The 20,278-nt window shown below is 47.4% G+C and overlaps 1 protein-coding gene across 1 annotated transcript in view; it reads right to left on the bottom strand.

Moving 5' to 3' along the window:
- Positions 1–338: 338 nt before the first annotated feature.
- CAPN11 (calpain 11) overlaps positions 339–20,278 on the bottom strand; it is a 33,592-nt gene continuing 13,652 nt past the window's right edge. Inside the window, exons 5-22 of the mRNA XM_060189880.1 lie at positions 17,427–17,560; positions 17,090–17,258; positions 14,123–14,206; positions 13,952–14,037; positions 12,279–12,353; positions 11,984–12,144; positions 11,725–11,897; positions 8,456–8,467; positions 7,982–8,193; positions 7,708–7,747; positions 7,523–7,591; positions 7,383–7,440; positions 7,192–7,256; positions 6,695–6,763; positions 3,960–4,038; positions 3,567–3,683; positions 925–983; positions 339–726 (exon numbers count right to left, since the gene is read on the bottom strand). Of these exons, the coding sequence (XP_060045863.1) occupies positions 700–726; positions 925–983; positions 3,567–3,683; positions 3,960–4,038; positions 6,695–6,763; positions 7,192–7,256; positions 7,383–7,440; positions 7,523–7,591; positions 7,708–7,747; positions 7,982–8,193; positions 8,456–8,467; positions 11,725–11,897; positions 11,984–12,144; positions 12,279–12,353; positions 13,952–14,037; positions 14,123–14,206; positions 17,090–17,258; positions 17,427–17,560 (1,689 nt within the window). The 3' untranslated portion in view covers positions 339–699. The remainder of the gene's footprint in view (positions 727–924; positions 984–3,566; positions 3,684–3,959; positions 4,039–6,694; positions 6,764–7,191; positions 7,257–7,382; positions 7,441–7,522; positions 7,592–7,707; positions 7,748–7,981; positions 8,194–8,455; positions 8,468–11,724; positions 11,898–11,983; positions 12,145–12,278; positions 12,354–13,951; positions 14,038–14,122; positions 14,207–17,089; positions 17,259–17,426; positions 17,561–20,278) is intronic.

Here is a 20,278-nt window from a genome sequence, read left to right as displayed (position 1 = left end):
TGTCTGTGACCACCACACATTTCCAAACTCTCCTAGGAGGTGGGGGTGCCATTTCCCTGAGAGCTCCAAGGCCCTGCCTTCCCTCTCTTTGGAGATGGGAAAGTGATAATAGATTCTTGGCAATAGAAAACAAGTCGGGTGGGTCAGTGAGATAGTTCACAGGAGTAGGAGGAGCAATTACAGTGCCGTGTACTAGAAGCCCAGGTTCAAGTCCCCTGATACTCTGAATGTGAGCAACAGCTGTAGTGTCTCTTCCTGTCTGTCTGTCAGTCCTGAGCTGCAAAATGGCACATGGGTTAGACCCCAGGATGGTAAGCAAACAACCAAAAGGACAGAAGTCAGAACCATGTGCTGTTTATTAAAGTAATGCCCCCAAGTGGGGGAGAGAAGAGAGAGGCTGTGCTGGGAAGGAGTGGTGTGGGACAGAGAGTGGGGAAAGCTTGCCCAGTGTGGGGGTGCTAGGGAAGTGTCACTCAATCTGCATTCTGAGGAGAAGACAGTCTGTGGAGCGAAGTGACCCCCGTGAGGCTGACTGGGATGGAAGGAGACATTTGGGGTTGGGAGGGTGGGCATGGAGTTGCTGGAGTCTGTGGTTTCTGGGGCCCAGGTGTCGCCCCCTGGAGACCATCCAATTGTCTGCGAGCCTCCTCCCCTGCCCCAGCTCCTGAGGGTGTTCAGCAGCTGGTTCCAGAAGTTTCTCTATCCCCATAGGATGATCTGTAGCCACTTGAGAAGAGAATGAACAGGTGTGAGGACAGGAAAGCTGGGGTGGGGCAGGATGGCTGGAGAGAACAGGGTGGGTGGGGTGGGATGGGAGGCATGGGCTCAGGACTGGAGAGCCCCAAAGAGCTGTTCCAGGTACCTGGTTCAAGTTCAAGTGGATGGACCCAGTTTTCTTGGGGTTGTTGGTCAGAAAATACATACCTGGTTCAAGTTCAAGTGGATGGACCCAGTCTTCTTGGGGTCATTGGTGAGAAAATACACTGTTTGGGAGAGAAAGCAAAGGGTAGGGGATGGAGAGAGGAATCAGTGGCTTGAAAGGCTTCTTCCCAATTAGGGTTGGCAACAGAAGCTCATTCTATGGGCTGGGGAGATATCTCAGTGGTTTATGCAACAGACTTTCATGCCTGAAGCTTGGAGGTCCCAGGTTTAAACCACTCATCATAAATCATCATAAACTAAGGAAGGGTTGGGGAGACAGCACAATGGTTACACAAAGAGACTTTCATGCCTGAGGCTCCAAGGTTCCAGGTTCAATCAATCCCTAGCACCACCATAAGCCAGAGTTGAGCAGTGTAAAAATATTTAAAAAAAAAAAAAAGTATTCATTCCAGAATTAAGAAAGAAAAAAAAAAAGATATGGGATCAGTCCATGGCTCACCTGGTTAAGTGAATACATTTTTTTTTTTTTTTAACCAGAGCACTATTCAGCTCTGGCTTATGGTGGTGTGGGGGATTGTACCTGGGACTTCAGAGCCTCCTCAGTCATGAGAGAGAGTCTCTTTGCATAACTATTATGCTTTCTACCCCGTCCAGGTGCACACATCACAGTGTGCAACAATCCAGGTTCAAGTCCTTGGTCCCCATCTATAGGGAGGAAGCTTCACAAGTGGTGAAGCAGGGCTGAGATGTCTCTCTATCTCTCTCCCTGTCTATCTTTCTCCTGTCCTCTCAATTCTTCTCTGTCTCTATCTAATAATAAATAAATCAATATTAATAACAGATACATCATCAAAAGCCAGAACTGAGCAGTATTCTGATAGATGGAGGGAGAGAAGCAGAAGGAAAGAGGAGAGAAGGGGAGGAAAAGGGGGGAGGTGGAGGAGAGCAGGAGGGGAGGAGGAGGAGGAGAGTAAGAGAAAGGAGCTCTGTTTTGCTGCTGCACAGCTAACCGGCTTGGGCCAGAAGATTATTAACAGCCCTTGCTGTGAGTCGGGCCCTGTTCTGAGCACTGTCCTCATGGTAACATTTGTTGTTCGCCATGACAAGCCTTTGTGCATGCGTAATTTCACCACTCTGGGTCTACTTTTCCCAGTGGAGAGATAAAGACACAGGGAGAGAGCACAACACCAGAGCTTCCCCTGGGATCGTGGCTCTCCCACATGGTGCTGGACCTTGAAACAAGGCCAGGTGTAGGGCATGGCAGGTGCCCTGGCTGGCAACCTATTTTTCTGTTCTTCATAATGTTTTAAGGAAAGGTTGCTGTTTTTATTTCTTTAAAAATTTAAAAACGGTTTATTGATTTATTTATTTTGGAATGAGATACAGAGAGGTAGAGAGAAAGGGAGGAAGGAAGGAAGACAAGAACACTGTTCAGCTCTGGTTTATGGTTGTGCTGAGGTTTGAACCTGAGACCTCGGAGTCTCAGGCATGAAAAAAATTTTTTTAATATTTATTTATTTTCCCTTTTGTTGCCCTTTTTTTTTTTTATTGTTGTTGTTGTTACTGATGTCGTCTTTGTTGGATAGGACAGAGAGAAATGGAGAGAGGAGGGGAACACAGAGAGGGGGAAAGACAGATAGACACTTGCAGACCTGCTTCACCGTCTGTGAAGCGACTCCTCTGCAGGTGGAGAGCTGGGAGCGCGAACCCGAATCCTTACACTGGTCCTTGTGCTTTGCGCCACCTGTGCTTAACCTGCTGTGCTATGGCCCAACTCCCATGAAAGTCTTTTTTAAAAGATTTTATTTATTGGTGGCCGGGTGGTAGTGCAGCAGGTTAAGCGCATGTGGCACAAAGCACAAGGACCAGCCTAAAGATCCCGGTTGGAGCCTCTGGCTCCCCACTGCAAGGGAGTCACTTCATAAGGGGTGAAACAGGTCTACAGGTCTATCTTTCTCTCTCCCTCTCTGTCTTCCCCTCCTCTCTCCATTTCTCTCTGTCCTATCTCACAACAACAAGGATAAACAAGAAGGGCAGCAAAAGGGGGAAAACAGCTTCTAGGAGCAATGGATTCAACTGAGCCCAAGCGAAAACCCTGGAGGCAAAAAAATATATTATTCATAAGAAAAATAGTAGAGAGAGAGAAAGAACCAGACATCACTCTGGCACATGTGCTGCTGGGGATTGAACTCAGGACCTCATGCATGAGAGTCCAGTGCTTTATCCACTGTGGTACCTCCCAGACCACCAGGCATGAAAGTCTTTTGTAGAACCATTTGCTCTCTCCCCAGCCCTCTGTTTTCATTTTCTGAGAGAGACAGCAATAGATAGAAGCCTGAACAGTGCTCTAGTGCATGCTGTGCTGGGGCTGGAACCCAGAGACTCAGGCCTGGTGAGTCCTGCCCTCGACTACCGCTTATCTCCCCCTAACATTTGGCTTATACTTCACTGCTTTGAGGACAGTACTGACATCATCCACCAGCAACAGCTGAGGGATGAGGCACAGAGAGGAAGCCAAAGCCAGTCAGTGGTGGAGCTGGGACTTGAACTGAGACCACTTGTGCCCTGCAAGGTAGCTCTCAAGCAGTGCTTCTTTTATGGCATGTGGAAGAAGATCTGTGGCCCATTTCCCAAAGTGGAAGTCAGGCTAGGGATGAGGGTGGAGAGGCAGGTGATTGACTCACTGAACATGGCCTTCAGTCTCAGGAAGCAGATGATGAAGCTGTCAAAATCCACAACCATATTGTTGTTTGCGTACCTGGCCACCAGCACCTGCGCCACTTTGTTATTCACCTTGATGCCTTTTGGGCGGGGGTAGATAGCATAATGGTTATACGCAAACAGACTCTCATGTTTGAGCCTCCAAAGTCCCAGGTTTAATCCCCTGTACCACCATAAGCCAGAGCTGAGCAGTGCTTTGGTTTAAAAAAGAAAAAAACAAAAGCACAAAACACACACACACACACACACACACACACCTTGATGCCATTGGAGAGAGGGGTGAGGGTGGAGGGAAGAGTTCAGCATCCTACTCACTGCCCCTCCTGTTCCCCCAGCCTACTCCTGGCCCCAAACACCTGCTTTCTCAATTGCCAGGCGCATCTCATAGGAGTTGAGGGTGCCTGAGTGGTCCTGGTCACTCTCTCGGAAGATCTCCTAAGGGGGCAGACAGAGACAGATGTGGTGGGATTGTGGGTGTGGCATGGAGTGCAGCACAGTTGTTCTGTGAGGCCTCAGGGGCCCCTTATCCTGGCCCACCTCAAGATTTCCCAACAACCCTATTGGCTAACTGTGCTGGTTTTGTTTGTCTGTTTGTTGGCTGTTATTTTTTAGATAATTTAAAATATTTATTTTACCAGAGCACTGCTCAGCTCTGGCATATGGTGGTGTAGGGGATTGAACCTGGGACTTTGGAACCTCAGGCATGAGAGTCTCTTTGCATAACCATTATGCTATCTACCCCCGCCCTATTGGTTGTTATTGTGTAGCACCTGAGGGTAAACTCGGGGCTTACCATGGAGATACTTCCTGGGCCCCACTTTAAAAACATTTTTAAATGGAGCACTGTTCAGCTCTGGCTTATGTGGGTGATACAGGGGATTGAATTTGGGACCTCAAAGCCTCAGGCATGAGAATCTTTTTCAGGGGCTGGGTGATGGCATAGCAGTTGAAGGCACATATTACAATGAGAAAGAGGGAGAGAGAGAGAAGTAAAACACCACAGCACCAGTCTACCATCTGTGAAACTCCCATGTGGTGCTGGGGTTTGAATCCAGGAGCCCATTTACAAGGTATGTACTCCATAGGATATTATCTCCTGACCTTCTAGGAGTACTTAATTGGTTTATTTTTTTTCCAGGGCACTGCTCAGCTCTATCTAATGGTGGTACTGGGGGTTGAACCTGGAGCCACAGAGCCTCAGGCATGAAAGTCTTACATAATCACAATTCTGTCTCTGTGGCCCAGTAACTATTTATTTTAAAAGTCTACCTTATTCCTTTCATATAATATAGAAAGGAGGGGGGGAGTGAGGGAGATAGATAGATATGCCAGAACATCACTCTAGTATATGCAGAACAAGGGACAGAATTAAGAGCCTCAGGCCTGAAGGTTCTACCCTATATGAACTGAACTATTATCCAGGCCACATTAACTATTAATTCTAGGCCCGGGGGGGGGGGGGCTTGTTGGGCTCCCTGCTCAGAGTTCTCTACATCTATCTATCTATCTATCTATCTATCTATCTATCTATCTATCTATCTATCTATCTATCTATTCTTTGCTGGCTGGGCTACAGGAGCTACCCACCCTCTTAGTCGTCTGCACCAGGGTTTCACTGCTCCTTTTCAAATACAAAAAGAGACAGAAACTGGGGAGGTGGTGCAGTGGATAAAGAATTGGACTCTCAAATATGAAGTACCAACGTTAACCCCTGATATCTCACACAACAGAGTGATGCTCTGGTTCTCTCTCCTTTTCCTTTCTTATTAATGAATAAGTGCTTAGTGTTTCATTTTGTTTTTTATGAAAGACAGAGACAGAGGGAGAGAGGGCAAGACATTATAGCAACCAAGTTTCCCCTAGTGTGTGTGTGTGTGTGTGTGTGTGTGTGTGTGGTGGGGGCTGGACTTGAACCTGGGCTGCATGTGTGACAAAGCAGGCACTCTCCCAGGTGAGTTATCCTTCTGTATTTTAACTATTTATTTGAGAGAGGGAAAGAGAGGGAGAGAAAGAGAGAGAACCAGAGCATCACTCTGGTATGTGAGGTGCCAGGGACAGAAACTCAGGCTGGGGAGTCAGGCGGTAGCACAGAGGGTTAAGCGCACGTCGCACAAAGCGCAAGGACCAGCATAAGGTTCCCGGTTTGAGCCCCCGGCTCCCCACCTGCACGAGTCGCTTCACAAGCGGTGAAGGAGGTCTGCAGGTGTCTATCTTTCTCTCCCCTCTCTGTCTTCCCCCCCTCCATTTCTCTCTGTCCTATCCAACAACGGTGACATCAATAACAACAACAATAAAAAAAAATTTTTTTAAAGCTAGGATTTCTATTTTAAAAAAAAGAAACTCAGGCTTAAGAGACAAAATAATGGTTCTGCAAAAGCCTTTCATGCCTGAGACTCTGAGGTTCCTGGTTCAATCTTCAACACCGCCATAAGCCAGAATTGAGCAGTGCTTGTCTCTGCATCTTTCTGTCTGTATTTCTCTTTTTTTATTTTTAAACTTTATTTATTATTTTTATTTATTTATTGGATAGGGACAGAGAGAAATTGAGAGAGGAGGGGGACATAGTGAGGGAGAGAGACAGAGAGACACCTGCAGCCCTGCTTCACCACTTGTGAAGCTTTCCCTTTGCAGGTGGGGACCAGGGGCTTGAACCTGTAACCTTGCGTACTGTAGTATGTGTTCTTAATCAGGTGAGCCACTGCCTGGCCCCTCTGTATTTCTTTCTCATCAAGACAAAATAAAAATAAAAAAGGTGGGGGGAGATAGTATAATGGTTATGCAAACAGACTCTCATACTTGAGGCTTCCAGATTCAGTCTCCCAGCTACCATAAGCCAGAGCAAGTCCTGTGGTCTATCAACTGAATTATTTTTTTTCCCAGCAGAGCTTCTTTCTTGCCTGCACTATTAAACTGTTTAACCTGGCAATACTTTGCTACTTCAGTAGGCCATATCCTCGTGTGTGTGTGTGTGTGTGTGTGTGTGTGTGTGTGTGTGTACAGTCAGGGGTTCCAGTCCTAGTGCCATCTTCACTGGGCATTGAACACCCTGCTTCCTCAGCCCGGTAAACTACCCCTCCATGTTCTCATGTACCGTCCACTTCTTGATTTTTCTCCATAGGATATGGAACTCTGGCAGTCCCAGCTTTCCAGAGCCATCTTTCTGGAGGATGGTCAAGGAAAACAGACACGGGGTGGTGGACAGTGGAGACCCAAGGGTTGATGGAAGGGGAGAGCCAGGTCCTGGGCTCTTACGTGGGAGGTGGATAGCGGTTGCTGCCCCAGAGTCTAACCCCTATGAAAAAGGTGGGCAGGGCTGGCCACAGGGATGTCCAGGCTGGGGCAGGGGAGGGGTGTTCAGAGGACCTGTCAGATACATCCATAGAGGGGCAGGTTATGGAACACACAGTAGAGTGCACATGTTACAGTGCACAATGACCCAAGTTCAAGGCCCCAGTCCCCACCTGCAGAGGGGAACCTTCACAAGCGGTGAAATAGTGCTGCAGGTGTCTCTCTCTTCTTCTCTACCTCCCCCTCTTGATTTCTGTCTCTATCCAAAATAAATAAAAACATACACACACTAAAAGATACATCCATGATGTTGACCATACAGCGGCACACTTCCAGGCTGAAGCCATCCGTCTTGAGATCTTTGACTGAGCAGGAAGGAGGGGCAGGAGGAGAGAGAGTGAGTGGCTGTGGCTGTGGACCGTGGCCGGGTGGGGTGGGGTTAGGGGGAAGCTGTGGGAAGGAGGGGCTGTGGGAGGTACGGGAAGACTCACATTTGGCTGTTGCTTTGCTGAGCAGCTTTTGTAGCTCGAACATGCCTATCTCCTTGTTCTAGGAAGTGAGGGGATGAGAGGGGCCTGCTAGGCCTCCTGGGCTCCCACTCATTCTAGTACCTCCCTCCCCTGCCTTTCACCTTTCCTCCTGCCACGGCCTCAAACATGTGTTTGAAGTTTGGGTCTATCTCATTTTCGGACACCTTCTCCTGCAGGGAAAGGGGTGGGGAAAGCAACCCTTGTCCTTGAAAGTTTCTTGACACCCCCCCCCCCAACACACACACACACTTTCCTGGGATCCCCACAGCCTCTTAGCTTCACTTACCTCCTGGAGCAGGTCTGCATAGTTGGCTTCATCCAGTTCCCTGGACAGGAGTGGAGACCCCAGGTATGAACAGAGGCAGTGAGACAGTGATTGGGGGGGCATAGCAGGAGGAATACCGGGAGGGGGAGAGCTTCTCATGAGGAGCAACACAGGAACCTGGACCCCGGGTTTGGCTCTGCGGAGACCTGGCACTTTGTCTTTTTGTGCCTCAGTTTCCCTGAGCATGAAGCAGGGAGGGAGTGGAGTGGGGGGTCAGGGTGGGGGGGGGCTTCACCAGGACTCGCTGTGCTTCTCGGTGAAGACTCGGAGCAGGAAGTCGGCGTCCTTGTGCGGGTCGAAGGTGGACGGGATGATGATGTATTCCCCAGGCGGCAGGTGCAGGTGGCTGCTCACCTCGCGCGCGTTGGTGAAAATCTCTGAGAAGCCGTGGTCCTGATACTTCTGGAAGAAGTCCTTCTTCAGGTGGATGTTCTCCATTTTCTGAAACTGTAGGTGCCTGGTAGTGGGTACACAGTGGGCACAGGGAGGGGGAAAGGGGGCAGGAAGGGAGTAAGGGAACCCCCCCCCCCAGGCAAAGCCTAGCTGGGCAGAGTCATGGTGGTGAGGCACAGCCACCAACTAACTAGAAAATGCCCAGGTGCCATTGGAGAGTCTATTCCTGCCTCAAGTGCCTCCCTCCAAGCCCTTGGATGAATGCCAGCCCTTTGCCCATCCATATGCAGCCAGGCTCAGCCCTCATCTTCAGTACCTCCTTTGGGACCTGGAAAAAGAAAGAGAGAAGTAGGTCAGTGACTGAGCCCAGCTCAGTGAAGAGGTTCAGTCTGCAGAAACCAGGTATATACTTCCGTGTATGGGATGGTGGCATATATTTGGGGGGTTTGTTAAGGGAACTGGGACACTGGGAAGTTGACATGGTTGTGTATGTGTATGTGTATGTGTATGTGGGGCTTTGCTGCTCCAGGGCCAGGAAAGGCTGGGGACCCCACTCTCTGGAGTGATCTAACCAACTTCTCACTGTTGGAAAGTGAAAGGGCCTGGAAAGAAAACAGCTAGGAGAACATTTTCCACAAAAAACTGATATCCTACAGGAAGTTAGTAGGTGATTAGTGGCACTGAGGATTGAGCACAATCAAATTTGTAAAAAGGTGAGTCAAATCAAGATAAATAGGTCATTCTGTAGAAACTTTAATAGGCTGAAACTTTAATGCACTGAAATGGTAGCAGATGAGCTAGAGATAACCTTCTGGAAGAGCATGTCTAGCCTTGGGATTGTCTGAAAGAGTCTCTCTCCCCCCCGCCCCCTTCATTAAGGCTCCCATAACTTCACTTGGATTTTTTTCCATATAGAGGGAGAGAGACATCACAGCACTTGTTCAACCTCCTATGAAGTTTGCCCTGTGCACTGACCTTGCCTGTGGTTACTGGAAGCTCAAACCTGGGTCCTCACACATAGTAGAGCATGTGCCCTAGCAGGTGAGCTGCCTCTTGGCCCTTGAAGGCATGTCTCTTTACCTGGTGGAGACTTAGCCCAGCAGGTGGACTAGGCTTGAGTCTTTTTATGTGAAAGGAAGGAGGAAACAAAGGAGAGAGAGAGAGAGAGGCATGGAGAAACAACATGCCCAAGATGAGTTTGTGCTAAGTCCCACCATGACTTACTATCTAAGCTAACTGCTGTTTTAGTTTACTCGAAAAGTGGAGACTATATTCATTTACTTACTTATTTTCTGAGCCAGGGTTTCCTGCATGCGTGACTTTACCACACCCAGGCCAATTTTGAGAGAGGGAGAGAGAACACCCACAATGCCAGAGCTTCCTTCAGCACTATAGTACCTCCCATGCAGTGCCAGGGATCAAAGGTTGGCATGATATGGCGTATGCCCTATCTCGAGAGCATCTCTCCAGTCCCTGAAAACTATTATTATTATTTTTGTTGTTGAGTGCCAGGACAAAACCCAGGGCCTCATCCATGAGAAGCATGTATTCTACCACTTTGCTACATCATCAACCCCTCAAAAATTAACATTTAAATGTATCTATCTCTCAATGTCTATCAGAGTGGTGAAACCCACAAGATAATGTTTAAAAAGAAGAAATAAATAACAAATGAATGAATTAATCAGCCTGGAGTTTCCTAGTTAACACTAGTGAAATAGTATGTTTGATGCGAACCCCCTGCTTTTCCTTAAGTAAAGGAGACAGGCTGGTGAGATAGCTCACTTGGATAGTGCGCTGCTTTGCCATTCACTCAGCCCAGGTTGGAGCACGGTCCCTATAACATTGAAGTTTTGGTGCTGTGGCTCTTACTCTCTTCTTTCTGTCTCTCCATCTACTTTTTTTTCTCTTTTTTTTCCAGAGCACTACCCAGCTCTGGCTTAGGGTAGTGGTAGTAGGAGGCATTGAACTGGGACTTTGGAGCCTCAGGTATGAAAGTGGTTACCTGGGGGTGGGGGGTGGGGGCGTAAAGCACAGGTGGCGCAAAGCACAAGGACCAGCGGAAAGATTCCAGTTCCAGCCCCGGGCTTCCACACCTGCAGGGAAGTCGCTTCACAAGTGGTGAAGCAGGTCTGCGGGTGTCTATCTTTCTGTCCCCCTCTCTGTCTTCCCCTCCTCTCTCTATTTCTCTCTGTCCTATCCAACAACGACGACATCAATAACAACAATAACTACAATAAAACAAGGGCAACAAAAGGGAATAAATAAATAAATAAATAAATAAATAAATAAACAAAAAAAGAAAATTTAGCTCTACAAACATCTAAATCAACTATAGCTTTAGGCCAGACAGGTCAAGACCTTTTGACCTTGTAAGTATTTAAAATACAAAGAGGTTCAGATACCACTAAAAGGGTTCAAATCGTAGTGAAGTCAAGTATATTAATATAAATAGTAACCCCCCCAAACTAACCTGGCTATAATTATTATTTATTTATTTATTTACTTTCCCTTTTGTTGCCCTTGTTTTTTATTATTGTTGTAGTTTTTATTATTGTTGTAGTTTTATTGTTGTTGTAGTTATTTTATTGTTGTTGTAGTTAGATAGGACAGAGAGAAATGGAGAGAGGAGGGGAAGACAGAGAGGGGAAGAGAAAGATAGACACCTGCAGACCTGCTTCACTGCCTGTGAAGCGACTTCCCTGCAGGTGGGGAGCCCGGGGCTGGAACCAGAATCTTTACACTGGTCCCTGTGCTTCGCACAATTATTGATATTTTAACTTTCTCTAAAACTATAAGAAATCCCTTGCATAATCTTTAAGATCCACATTTCTCCTAGTCCTGTTACCTCTAGGATATGTCCATACTTATTCAAATTCCTTCTCTATGATTCCTTACTGCCATACCAACTCTGTCACCTTCAACCAAATCACTACTGGCTGCCATCCCACATTATGCTGCTATTGATATCCTACTGTGGACTGCAATCAGAGATATCAGCCTGAGAAGTCAACCCTTGCAACTCTTCAAATCTGGTGAGCTCTTTCCTAACACATGGGACTACCTACATCCAAGTTAGATGGCACGTCATTTAACTAAGTAACAGATACCAGACTAGGCTAGGGTTTAGGGTACTGGAAACATGTACATGTATCCACAAACAAGGGGCATTCATATAACCCAAAGTCAAAGTGCTCAATAATGGTCGAAGTACCTAAAGAAGGCATTATAAATTCTGTAATTGATTGGACTTAGACCAAATTAGCAGGGCAGCCTAGCAGAAAGGCCCAAAGAAGACAGATTCCCAAAACCTAACTCTGGTTGGGCTTAACAAATGATACTCAATGCCTAAACAACCGAGAGAAAATCTAAAATAATCAGATAAAGAAAGGACTACAAAAGCTGGATAAGGGCAAGAGACTGGCCCACTTACTAATGGCCTATTTGGTCAATATCACACCATCTGATCATCTGGGGTCCTAGTTAGGGAATCCTTGGATCCCCTTACACATATGATGGGCCTTGACCTCTACAGGGTCCCTCTCTCTACTACCACTGGGGGTGGGGTGAGCCCTGGGAGCCCACCTTATAGACCACAAAACCAATGGTGTGCAGCTGGGCCCCATGGGGTCGCCCCTGCCGCCAGTTCTTCTGCATCAAGGCCACCAGGCAGGTGCACATGGCCTCGTCATCCTCCAGCAGGTCGTCGTCCTCCTCAGGGAGAGAGATGCGAAACTGGGGGTTGGTCCAGAAAGTGTCTGCGAGAGGAAGCAGGTCAGGATAGTAGTGGCCCCCAGGAGGCTGAGGGGGGGGTCCTGCCTCCTGTGTAGGACCCCTCCCGCACCCAGATTGTTCCTGCAGCCGCCAGCCGTGCTGCCCCTGCGCCAGGTGCCCTCGTAGAAGGTGGTGTGCCAGCGGCTCCTGTGATTCTCGGTCAGCTCATCCGGCATCAGGTTGCAGATCTCCAGGAACGTGAAGTTCTCCAGAAAATCCCGGTAGGACATCCTGTGGTGGGGGAGGCACAGCCAGCTGCACCCCCAGTGCCCCACACCCACCTCCGACTTACCCAGAGTTCAGAGCTCAGCTGAAGGGTGTGTGTATGGGGGGCAGGGGAGGGCGGTGAGTGGAGGTGCACTGACCAGAACTCCCCATCTTCCTTCTTCTGCAGCAGCTGCCGCTGGGTTTCAGGGGTCAAGTCTTCCCACTCCCTGGAGCTACAGCAAAGGTAGTGGGCGGGGGTGGGGGAGTGAGGGTGGTAAAAGGGAGGGAGTCAGGAGACATCTGCCCCAAGGGACCCCCACACACACCTAATGCCACTCCTGCTGTACATGGAAACTCTAGAGGGAAGGTGATGTCGGAGAGATAGATCACTGTGTAGGGTGCTTGCCTTACCATGTGTTCGAACCAGGTTCGAGCCCTGGCACCACACAGGAGGTGCTATGTCACAAGAGGCAGCTCTGGCACAGCAAGAAATGAATTGAAAAATAGAGTGGGTGGTCCAGGAGGTGGCTCAGTGGATACAGCATTGGACTCATAAGCATGAAGTCCTGAGTTCGATCCCTAGCAGCATATGTACCAGAGTGATGTCTGGTTCTTTCTCTCTTTCTTCCTATCCCTCTCATTAATAAATGAATAAAATATTTTTTAAAATGTAGAGGGGTAGGATGAGGTGGGGTGTGGGGGAAGCTGATGGTTCCCAGGGTTGGGCGCACACATTACTAAGTGCAAGGACCCAGGCTCAAACCTCAACTCCCCACCTTCATGAGCGATTAAACACATCTGCAGGTGTCTTTCTCTTTATCTTCCCTCCCCTCTCAATTTCTCTCTGTCCTATCAAATAAAATAAAAAGAAATAAAGAAAAATGGCTGCCAGGAGCCGTGGATTCTTAGTGCTGCCACTGAACCCCAGCAGTAACTCTGGTGGCAATAAAAGAAAAAGTATAGGGGGGTAAGGTGGTGGTGCATCTTGTAGAGTATACATTACAATGCACAAGTACCCAGGTTCAAGTCCTGGTCCTTGCCTGAAGGGGAAAGCTTCATGAGTAAAGCAGTGCTGCAGGTGTCTCTATTTCCCCTCACTAGTTTCCTCTTTCTGCTCAATTTGTCTGTCTCTATCCAAAATAAACCAATCAGTAATCTCTATTTATTTTTCTTTTCTTTCTTTTCTTTTCTCTCTCTTTCTTTCTTCTTCTTCTTCTTCTTTTTTTTTTTTTAACCAGAGCACAGCTCAGCTCTGGCTTATGGTTGTGCAGGGGATTGAACCTGGGACTTTGGAGCCTCAGAAATGAGAGTCTCTTTGCAGAACCATTATGCTATCTACCCCCTCTCCAATAAATAAAGTATTTAAAAAAATAAAAGTTGAAGGGCAATGCACAGGTTGTCATCTGTCTGTGACCTGAGGGCTGGGTGGTGGTGCATCTGGTTGAGTGAACAGGAGGCTATAATGCATAAAGACACAGGTTGGAGCCCCCAGGCCCCACCTGCAGGGGGAACACTTTGAGTGGCAAAGCAATGCTGCAGGTGTCTCTCTGTCTCTCTTCCTTTCTACCCCTCCCTTCCTTTTGATTTCTGACTGTCTCTATCCAATAAAGATAATAAAGAAGAAGACGGAGGAGGAGGAGAAGAAGCAGAAGCAGAAGAAGAAGAATAGAAAGAAGAGGGAGAAGGGGAAGGGGAAGGAGGAGGAGGAGGAGAAGAAGAAGAAGAAAGAGAAGAAGAGGAAGCAGCAGCAGCAGCAGCTATCTGTGGCCTAGTCTGGGGCCTGCTCTGGGCTCTGCCTTTTGCATGCCAGCTCTGACTCAGTGTCACATACCTATCACTCCAGGGTCCATTCCACTCAACCCGGCCCCAGGGGTTCCGCACCCTGATGAGAGTTTCTGTCTTGCCTCTGTAGAAGACCTGCTTGGGGATGGGCTAAGGTCAGACACTTGGGGCCAGGAGGCAGCCATCCCTGTCCCTCGGGGTGGGTGCGGTGGTGGCTCACATCATGGAGGCCAGTCACTGAATAGGCATGTCCTTTCACCAGCTTTTTCTCTGTTATGGTTTCTAACTCACTGTCACTGGTGACCTGCAGAACAGAGCGGGAAGGAAGGAGAGCTTCAGGGTCTGCCCAGAGGGGCGGAGGAGGTAGGAAGGGAGGGCCTGAGGCTGGGGAGACAGCCTGATGGTTATGCAAATGACTCTCATGCCTGAGGCTCTGAGGTCCCAGGTTCAATCCCAGGTACCAGAGCTGAGCAAGTGCTCTAGTAAAAATGAACAAATAACAATAGCAGAGCCTGGTGGTAGCGCAGTGGGTTAAGCGCACATGGTGCAAAGTGCAAAGACAGGCATAAAGATCCCGGTTTGAGCCCCCGGGTCCCCACCTACATGGGAGTCGCTTCACAGGCGGTGAAGCAGGTCTGCAGGTGTCTCTCTTTCTCTCCTCCTCTCTGTCTTCCCCTCCTCTCTCCATTTCTCTCTGTCCTATCCAACAATGATGATAGCAATAACAACAATAATAAAACAAGGCCAACAAAAGGGAATATTTAAAATATATGTATATAACAATAGATAACATGACTCCATTTTTTTTTTTTTTGCCTCCAGGGTTATTGCTCGGGCTCAGTGCCTACACCATGAATCCACTGCTCCTAGAGGCCATTTTTTCCTCCATTTGTTGCCATTGTTGTTGTAGCCTTGCTGTGGTTTTTATTGTTGTTGATGATGTCAATCGTTGTTATAGGACAGAGAGAAATGGAGAGAGGAGGGGAAGACAGAGAGGGAGAGAGAAAGGTAGACACCTGCAGACCTGCCTCACCGCCTGTGAAGCGACTCCCTGCAGATAGGGAGCCGGGGGGCTCAAACTGGGATCCTTACACCGGTCCTTAACCCGCTGTGCTACTGCCTGATCCCTCCATTGTTGTTTTTTAAACCAAATTACTTTGCATTTTAAAATAATTACATATCCTTAGATAAGTCTAAGAAGGTGAGAGCCAGGTGGTGACTCATCCAGAAGAGAACACACTGCATGTCATCTTGCTCGAGAATGTAGGTTTGAGCCCCAGGCCACCACATGAGAACACCTTCAGAGGGGAACCTAATGAGTGGGAGAGCAGTGCTGTGGTGTCTCACCATCTCTCTCTGTCTCTCTCTTCTTTCTCACTCACCCTCTATTGAAAAAAAGCCACAGGGGATGGTGAAGTCCAGCAGGCACTGAGCCTCAGTGAAGATCCTGGTAGCAAATAAATAAAATAACTAAGGGGAGGGCCAGGTGGTGATGCACCTGGTTAAGCACACATGGAACAGTGTGTAAGGACCTAGGTTCAGGCCCCTGGTCCCCATCTGCAGAGCTGGTGAAGTAGGGCTACAGGTGTCTCTCTGTCTCTTTCCCTCATTATCTCCCCCCACTCCTCTCAACTTCTCACTGTCTCTATCCAATAATAAATAAATAAATATTAAAAATAATAAAACAAAATAAGGGCTGGTGAACAGCTCACTTGGATAGTGCACTTCTTTTTTAAAAAAATACTTTTATTTATTTATTATTGGATAGAGACAGAGGGAAATTGAGGGGGAGGAGGAGATATAAAGGGCAAGAGACAGAGAGACCTGCAGCACTGCTTCACCACTTGTGAAGCTTTCCCTCTGCAGGTGGGGACCAGGGGCTTGAACCCAGGTCCTTGTGCACTTAACCAGGTGCACCACCACCTGGCCTCTGGATAGTGCACTTCTTTGTCAAGTGCCAGACTCATGTTTGAGCCCGGCCTGCACAGCTTCCACTGAAAAGTACCTAGGTTGTTTCCAGCTTCTGGATCTGCTAAATGGAGTTTTTTTTTCTTTAAATATTTTATTTATTTATTAATGAGAAAAATAGGAGAGAGAGAGAGAGAGAAAGAACCAGACATCACTCTGGTAGTACATGTGCTACTGGGTATTGAACTCGGGACCTCATGCTTGGAAGTCCAATGCTTTATTCATTGGCCTCCCGGATCACGCTGAATGGAGTTTCTATGGACTGATGTGTCCATTTCTCTGAGGTCCAGGCCCAAGAATGCCCTTGCTGGTATTACAAGGTAGGACTCCAAGTTCATTGCTTTATTTGCATGTTTTTTTCTTAGGTTTTCATTGCATACCAAGCACCAACCTTAAGACTCAAAATCCAGCAATGAGTAAGACAAGAGAGGTCACTGCCTTCACAGAATGGGAACACTTCCCGGATAACAACTTTAATAAAGGGGGTTGGCACTGGTGCACCCGGTTAATCGCACATAGTACTATGTGGAAGGACTTAGGCTCAAGCCCCTACTCCCCAACTGTAGTAAGGATGCTTCCTAAATGCTGAAACAGATCTACAGGTGTCAATCTTTCTCTCTCCTTCATTGTCTCCTCCTCCCCTCACACTTCCTCTTTGTCCTATCACATAGAAAAGAAAAGGAAAAAAATGGTCACCAGAAGTGGTAGATTCATAGTACCAGCAAGCACTGAGCCCTAGCTGGAGGCAAATAATAAATTAATTAATTAATAAAATAAAACTAAATAAAATGATGGCCAGTTGCCATAAATGTTGCTATAAAGAAAAAAATCAAAGCAAAGCAGTAAGTAGATGGGGCCTAGGTAACTGAGACTGGAAAGCAGAGGAGAGTAACTTGAAGCAGTAGTATTAAATGAGGGGCTGGGGAGCCAGCACAATAATTATGCAAAAACTTTTCATGTTCTGAGGTTCCAGGTTCAATCCCATTACCACCACAAGTCAGAGCTGAGCAGCGCTCTGGTCTTGACTGCCTCTATCTCTTTCTGTATCTTTTTCTCTATATATCTCTCTTTCATGAAGAAATAAATCAGTTTTAAAAAAAGTAAATAAAAGAAATGTAAATGTGGAGTGAGTTAGCCACACAGGTCTCTTGCAAAAGAATCTCTAACTGCAAGCAACAGGAGGTGCAAAGGCCCTGTGGTAGGACTGAGCATGGCTTACTTCAATGGAGCAGCCCATAAGTGAGAACCGTTCTAAGGCTTTCCGAAAAATCCTCAGCAGGCTCTTCGGGGGGTTCTGGATTTGGAAGCTCTCCGTCACACCCCCAGTGAAGTCCTCAAAGCCTTCTACTGTGTTGCCCCCTGACAGCGTCTCATAGGATCCGTTCAGCCTGTGAGCACAGAGAGGGCTCTGGGATGGGGACTGAAGCTTGGATGGCAGGAGGGAGGGATGAAGGGAGAGGTGGTGGCTCTCCTCTTATTCCTTTAGCTCTCCCCTTGCCTCCCTCCTCCAATTATAATTTTCCCCATAGAAGCAATGGGACAGGTGGGGCACTCACTTGGCATAGGCCTTCTCCAGCAGGGCGCTCCAGTACTCGTTGTGCTCTGCGGAGTGCACGAACACCAGCTTGCCATGCTTGGTGGGCAGGCGGTCATCCACCACCACGTTCATCCACTGCCCAAATTGCCAGATCTGAAAAGAGCAAGGAAGTCGTTGGTGGTCAGAGGCATCTGTTAGCGCAAGACTCCCCTTCATATGTCAGTGTGAAAACTGCTCATAAGTGTCTCCTGGTGGCCAGGTTGGTAACCAGCCAGCTCACTCCTCCTCCTCCACCCCCACTGTAGCTGAGGGAGCAGGGAGCAAAAGGAGACAGGGAAAGGGGAGGGAGGGGAAGCAGGAAGGGAAGGGGCAGGAAAGATAGGATAGTGGTTATACATAAAAACTTTCATGCCTGAGGCTCCAAAGTTCCAGGTTCAAAATCTACACCACCATATACCAGAGCTGAACTGAGTTCTGGTGAAAGAGAGAGAGAGAGAGAGAGAGAGAGAGACTCCAAGGTCTCTGTGAACACTGCTCACATTTTGACTTTGATTAGAATTTAGAATTTTAGAGGTCTTAAAATTTTTGTGGTGGCTGGAGAGATGGCTCAACTGGGAGAACAATAGACATGACTGCTAGTTTGCTAGCAGAGATTCTCTCTCTCTCTCTTTCTCTGTGTGTGTGTGTGTGTATGTGTGTCTCATGGTTTTCTTATACAATTCTTTCAAAGCAATAAATAAAATAAATCTTAAAAAAAGCTTTTTTTGAGTCTCTAGGAAGATAGCATAATGGTCATATAAAAAGACTTTCATGGCTTGTACAAACTATTGTATTTCCTGTTGATTGTAAAACATTAATCACCCAATAAATAAATAAATATATTAATACCTAAAGTTCTGAAGACTAGCCAGAGCTGAGCAGTGCACGGGAGGGAGGAAGGGAGGGAGGAAGAGAGAGGGAAAGAGAGAGAAAGAAAGAAAAAGAAATTGTTAGTTAGAGCATGTGCCCGGGCATGTGCCTTGCCATGTTCATAGCAGCGGTTTGGACCCTGACACCACATGGGTGATGCTAAGGCTGTCCAGTGGTGTGGTATCTCTCCCTTTCTTTGTCTTTCTTTTTATGTGAATGAAAAAGTTGGCCAGGGAACAGTGAAATTGTGTGTGCATGAGGCCCTGCTCCACACCCCCCACCGCCAAACAACAAGAACAAAAAACAGGGGAGTCGGGTGTTAGCACAGTGGGTTAAGCACACATGGCACGAAGCACAAGGACCAGCATAAGGCTCCCAGTTCAAGCCCCTGGATCCCCACCTGCAGGGGAGTCACTTCATAGGTGGTGAAGCAGGTCTGCAGATGTCTATCTTTCTCTCCCCCTCTCTGTCTTCCCCTCCTCTCTCCATTTCTCTCTGTCCTATCCGACAACGACAACAACAATAATAACTACAACAATAAAACAACAAGGGCAACAAAAGGGAATAAATAAATAAATAAAAATTTTAAAAAAGAACAAAAAATAATACACACAAAAACTGATTCTCAACACTGTTTTATGACACATGGAATGAGTGTGCTTGTCGCTAGATTTTAAATCAAATAATGGAGCCACAGAAGTGACTCTGTAGCACATGTCTAGTAGGCATGAAGCCTTGGATTCTTGGTGACATCAAGAGAGCAACCAAGACAAAATGAGTCCAGCGCAGTGGTTGGTGGAGTGTTCTTGGCTTGCTCTGTCTTCTTCCTGCTCTCTCACAAAAAAATAGAAATTGTGCTGGTGAGGTGGTTTAGCAGTAGAACGCATGCATGAGACTCTGGGTTCTAGCTCCAGCACTGAAAGATTTAAAATAAAAGTTGGTTACAAAAGTATCTGATAGAGACACTCAACACACACACACACACACACACACACACACACACACACACACACACATTACTAAAGAGAAGGGTAGAGAAGAGATACAGAAGAGAGTCACAAACATATGTATCATGGCTTGTGAAGATACGACCCTGCAGGTGGGGACTGGGGCTTGAATCCAGGTCTTTGTGTATGGTAACATGTGCATTCAACCAGGTGCACCACCATCTGCCCCACCCCCTTTGTTTTTTGACAGAGGATAAAAGACAGAGAGAGAGAGAGATACTGCAGCACTGGTCCCCTGCTCATGAACTTTTGTCTTCTCGCATGGTAAAGTGTGTGCTCCAGGGAGTCGGGCGGTACCACAGGTGGCACAAAGCACAAGGACCAGCAGAAGGATCCCAGTTCCAACCCCCAGTTCCCCACCTGCAGGGGAGTCGCTTCACAGGCGGTGAAGCAGGTCTGCAGGCGGTGAAGCAGGTCTGCAGGTGTCTCTCTTTCTCTCCGCCTCCTTGTCTTCCCCTCCTCTCTCCATTTTTCTCTGTCTTATCCAACGACAACATCAGTAACAACAATAATAACTACAACAATAAAACAACAAGAACAAGGGCAACAAAAGGGAATCAATCAATAAATAAATTTTTAAGAAAAGTTTAAAGTGTGTGCTCTATAGGTGAGCCACTACCAGGTCCCATGATTTCTACTTTGTTTTTTGCCTTAGGGTTAACATTGAGGCTCGGTGCCAGCACTATGAATCTACTGCTCCTGGAGGCTATTTTTCCTGTTTTTGTTGCCTTTGTTGTTGGATAGGATAGAGAGAAGTGGAGAGAGGAGGGGAATACAGAGGGGGGAAGAAAGACACCTGTAGAACTGCTTCACCCTTGTGAAGTGACCCCCCCCCCTGCAGGTGGGGAGCCAGGGACTCAAAACTGGGATGCTTTAGCTGGCCCTTGCACTTTTTGCCATGTGTGTTTAACCTGCTGTGCTACCTCCTGACCCCCAATTTCTACTTTTAAGACTT

This window comes from Erinaceus europaeus, chromosome 4 (genome assembly GCF_950295315.1).
Source record: "Erinaceus europaeus chromosome 4, mEriEur2.1, whole genome shotgun sequence".
NCBI lineage: Eukaryota > Metazoa > Chordata > Mammalia > Eulipotyphla > Erinaceidae > Erinaceus > Erinaceus europaeus.
Note: the sequence above shows the minus strand (reverse complement) of the source record. Positions and strands in the feature narration are given on the sequence as shown.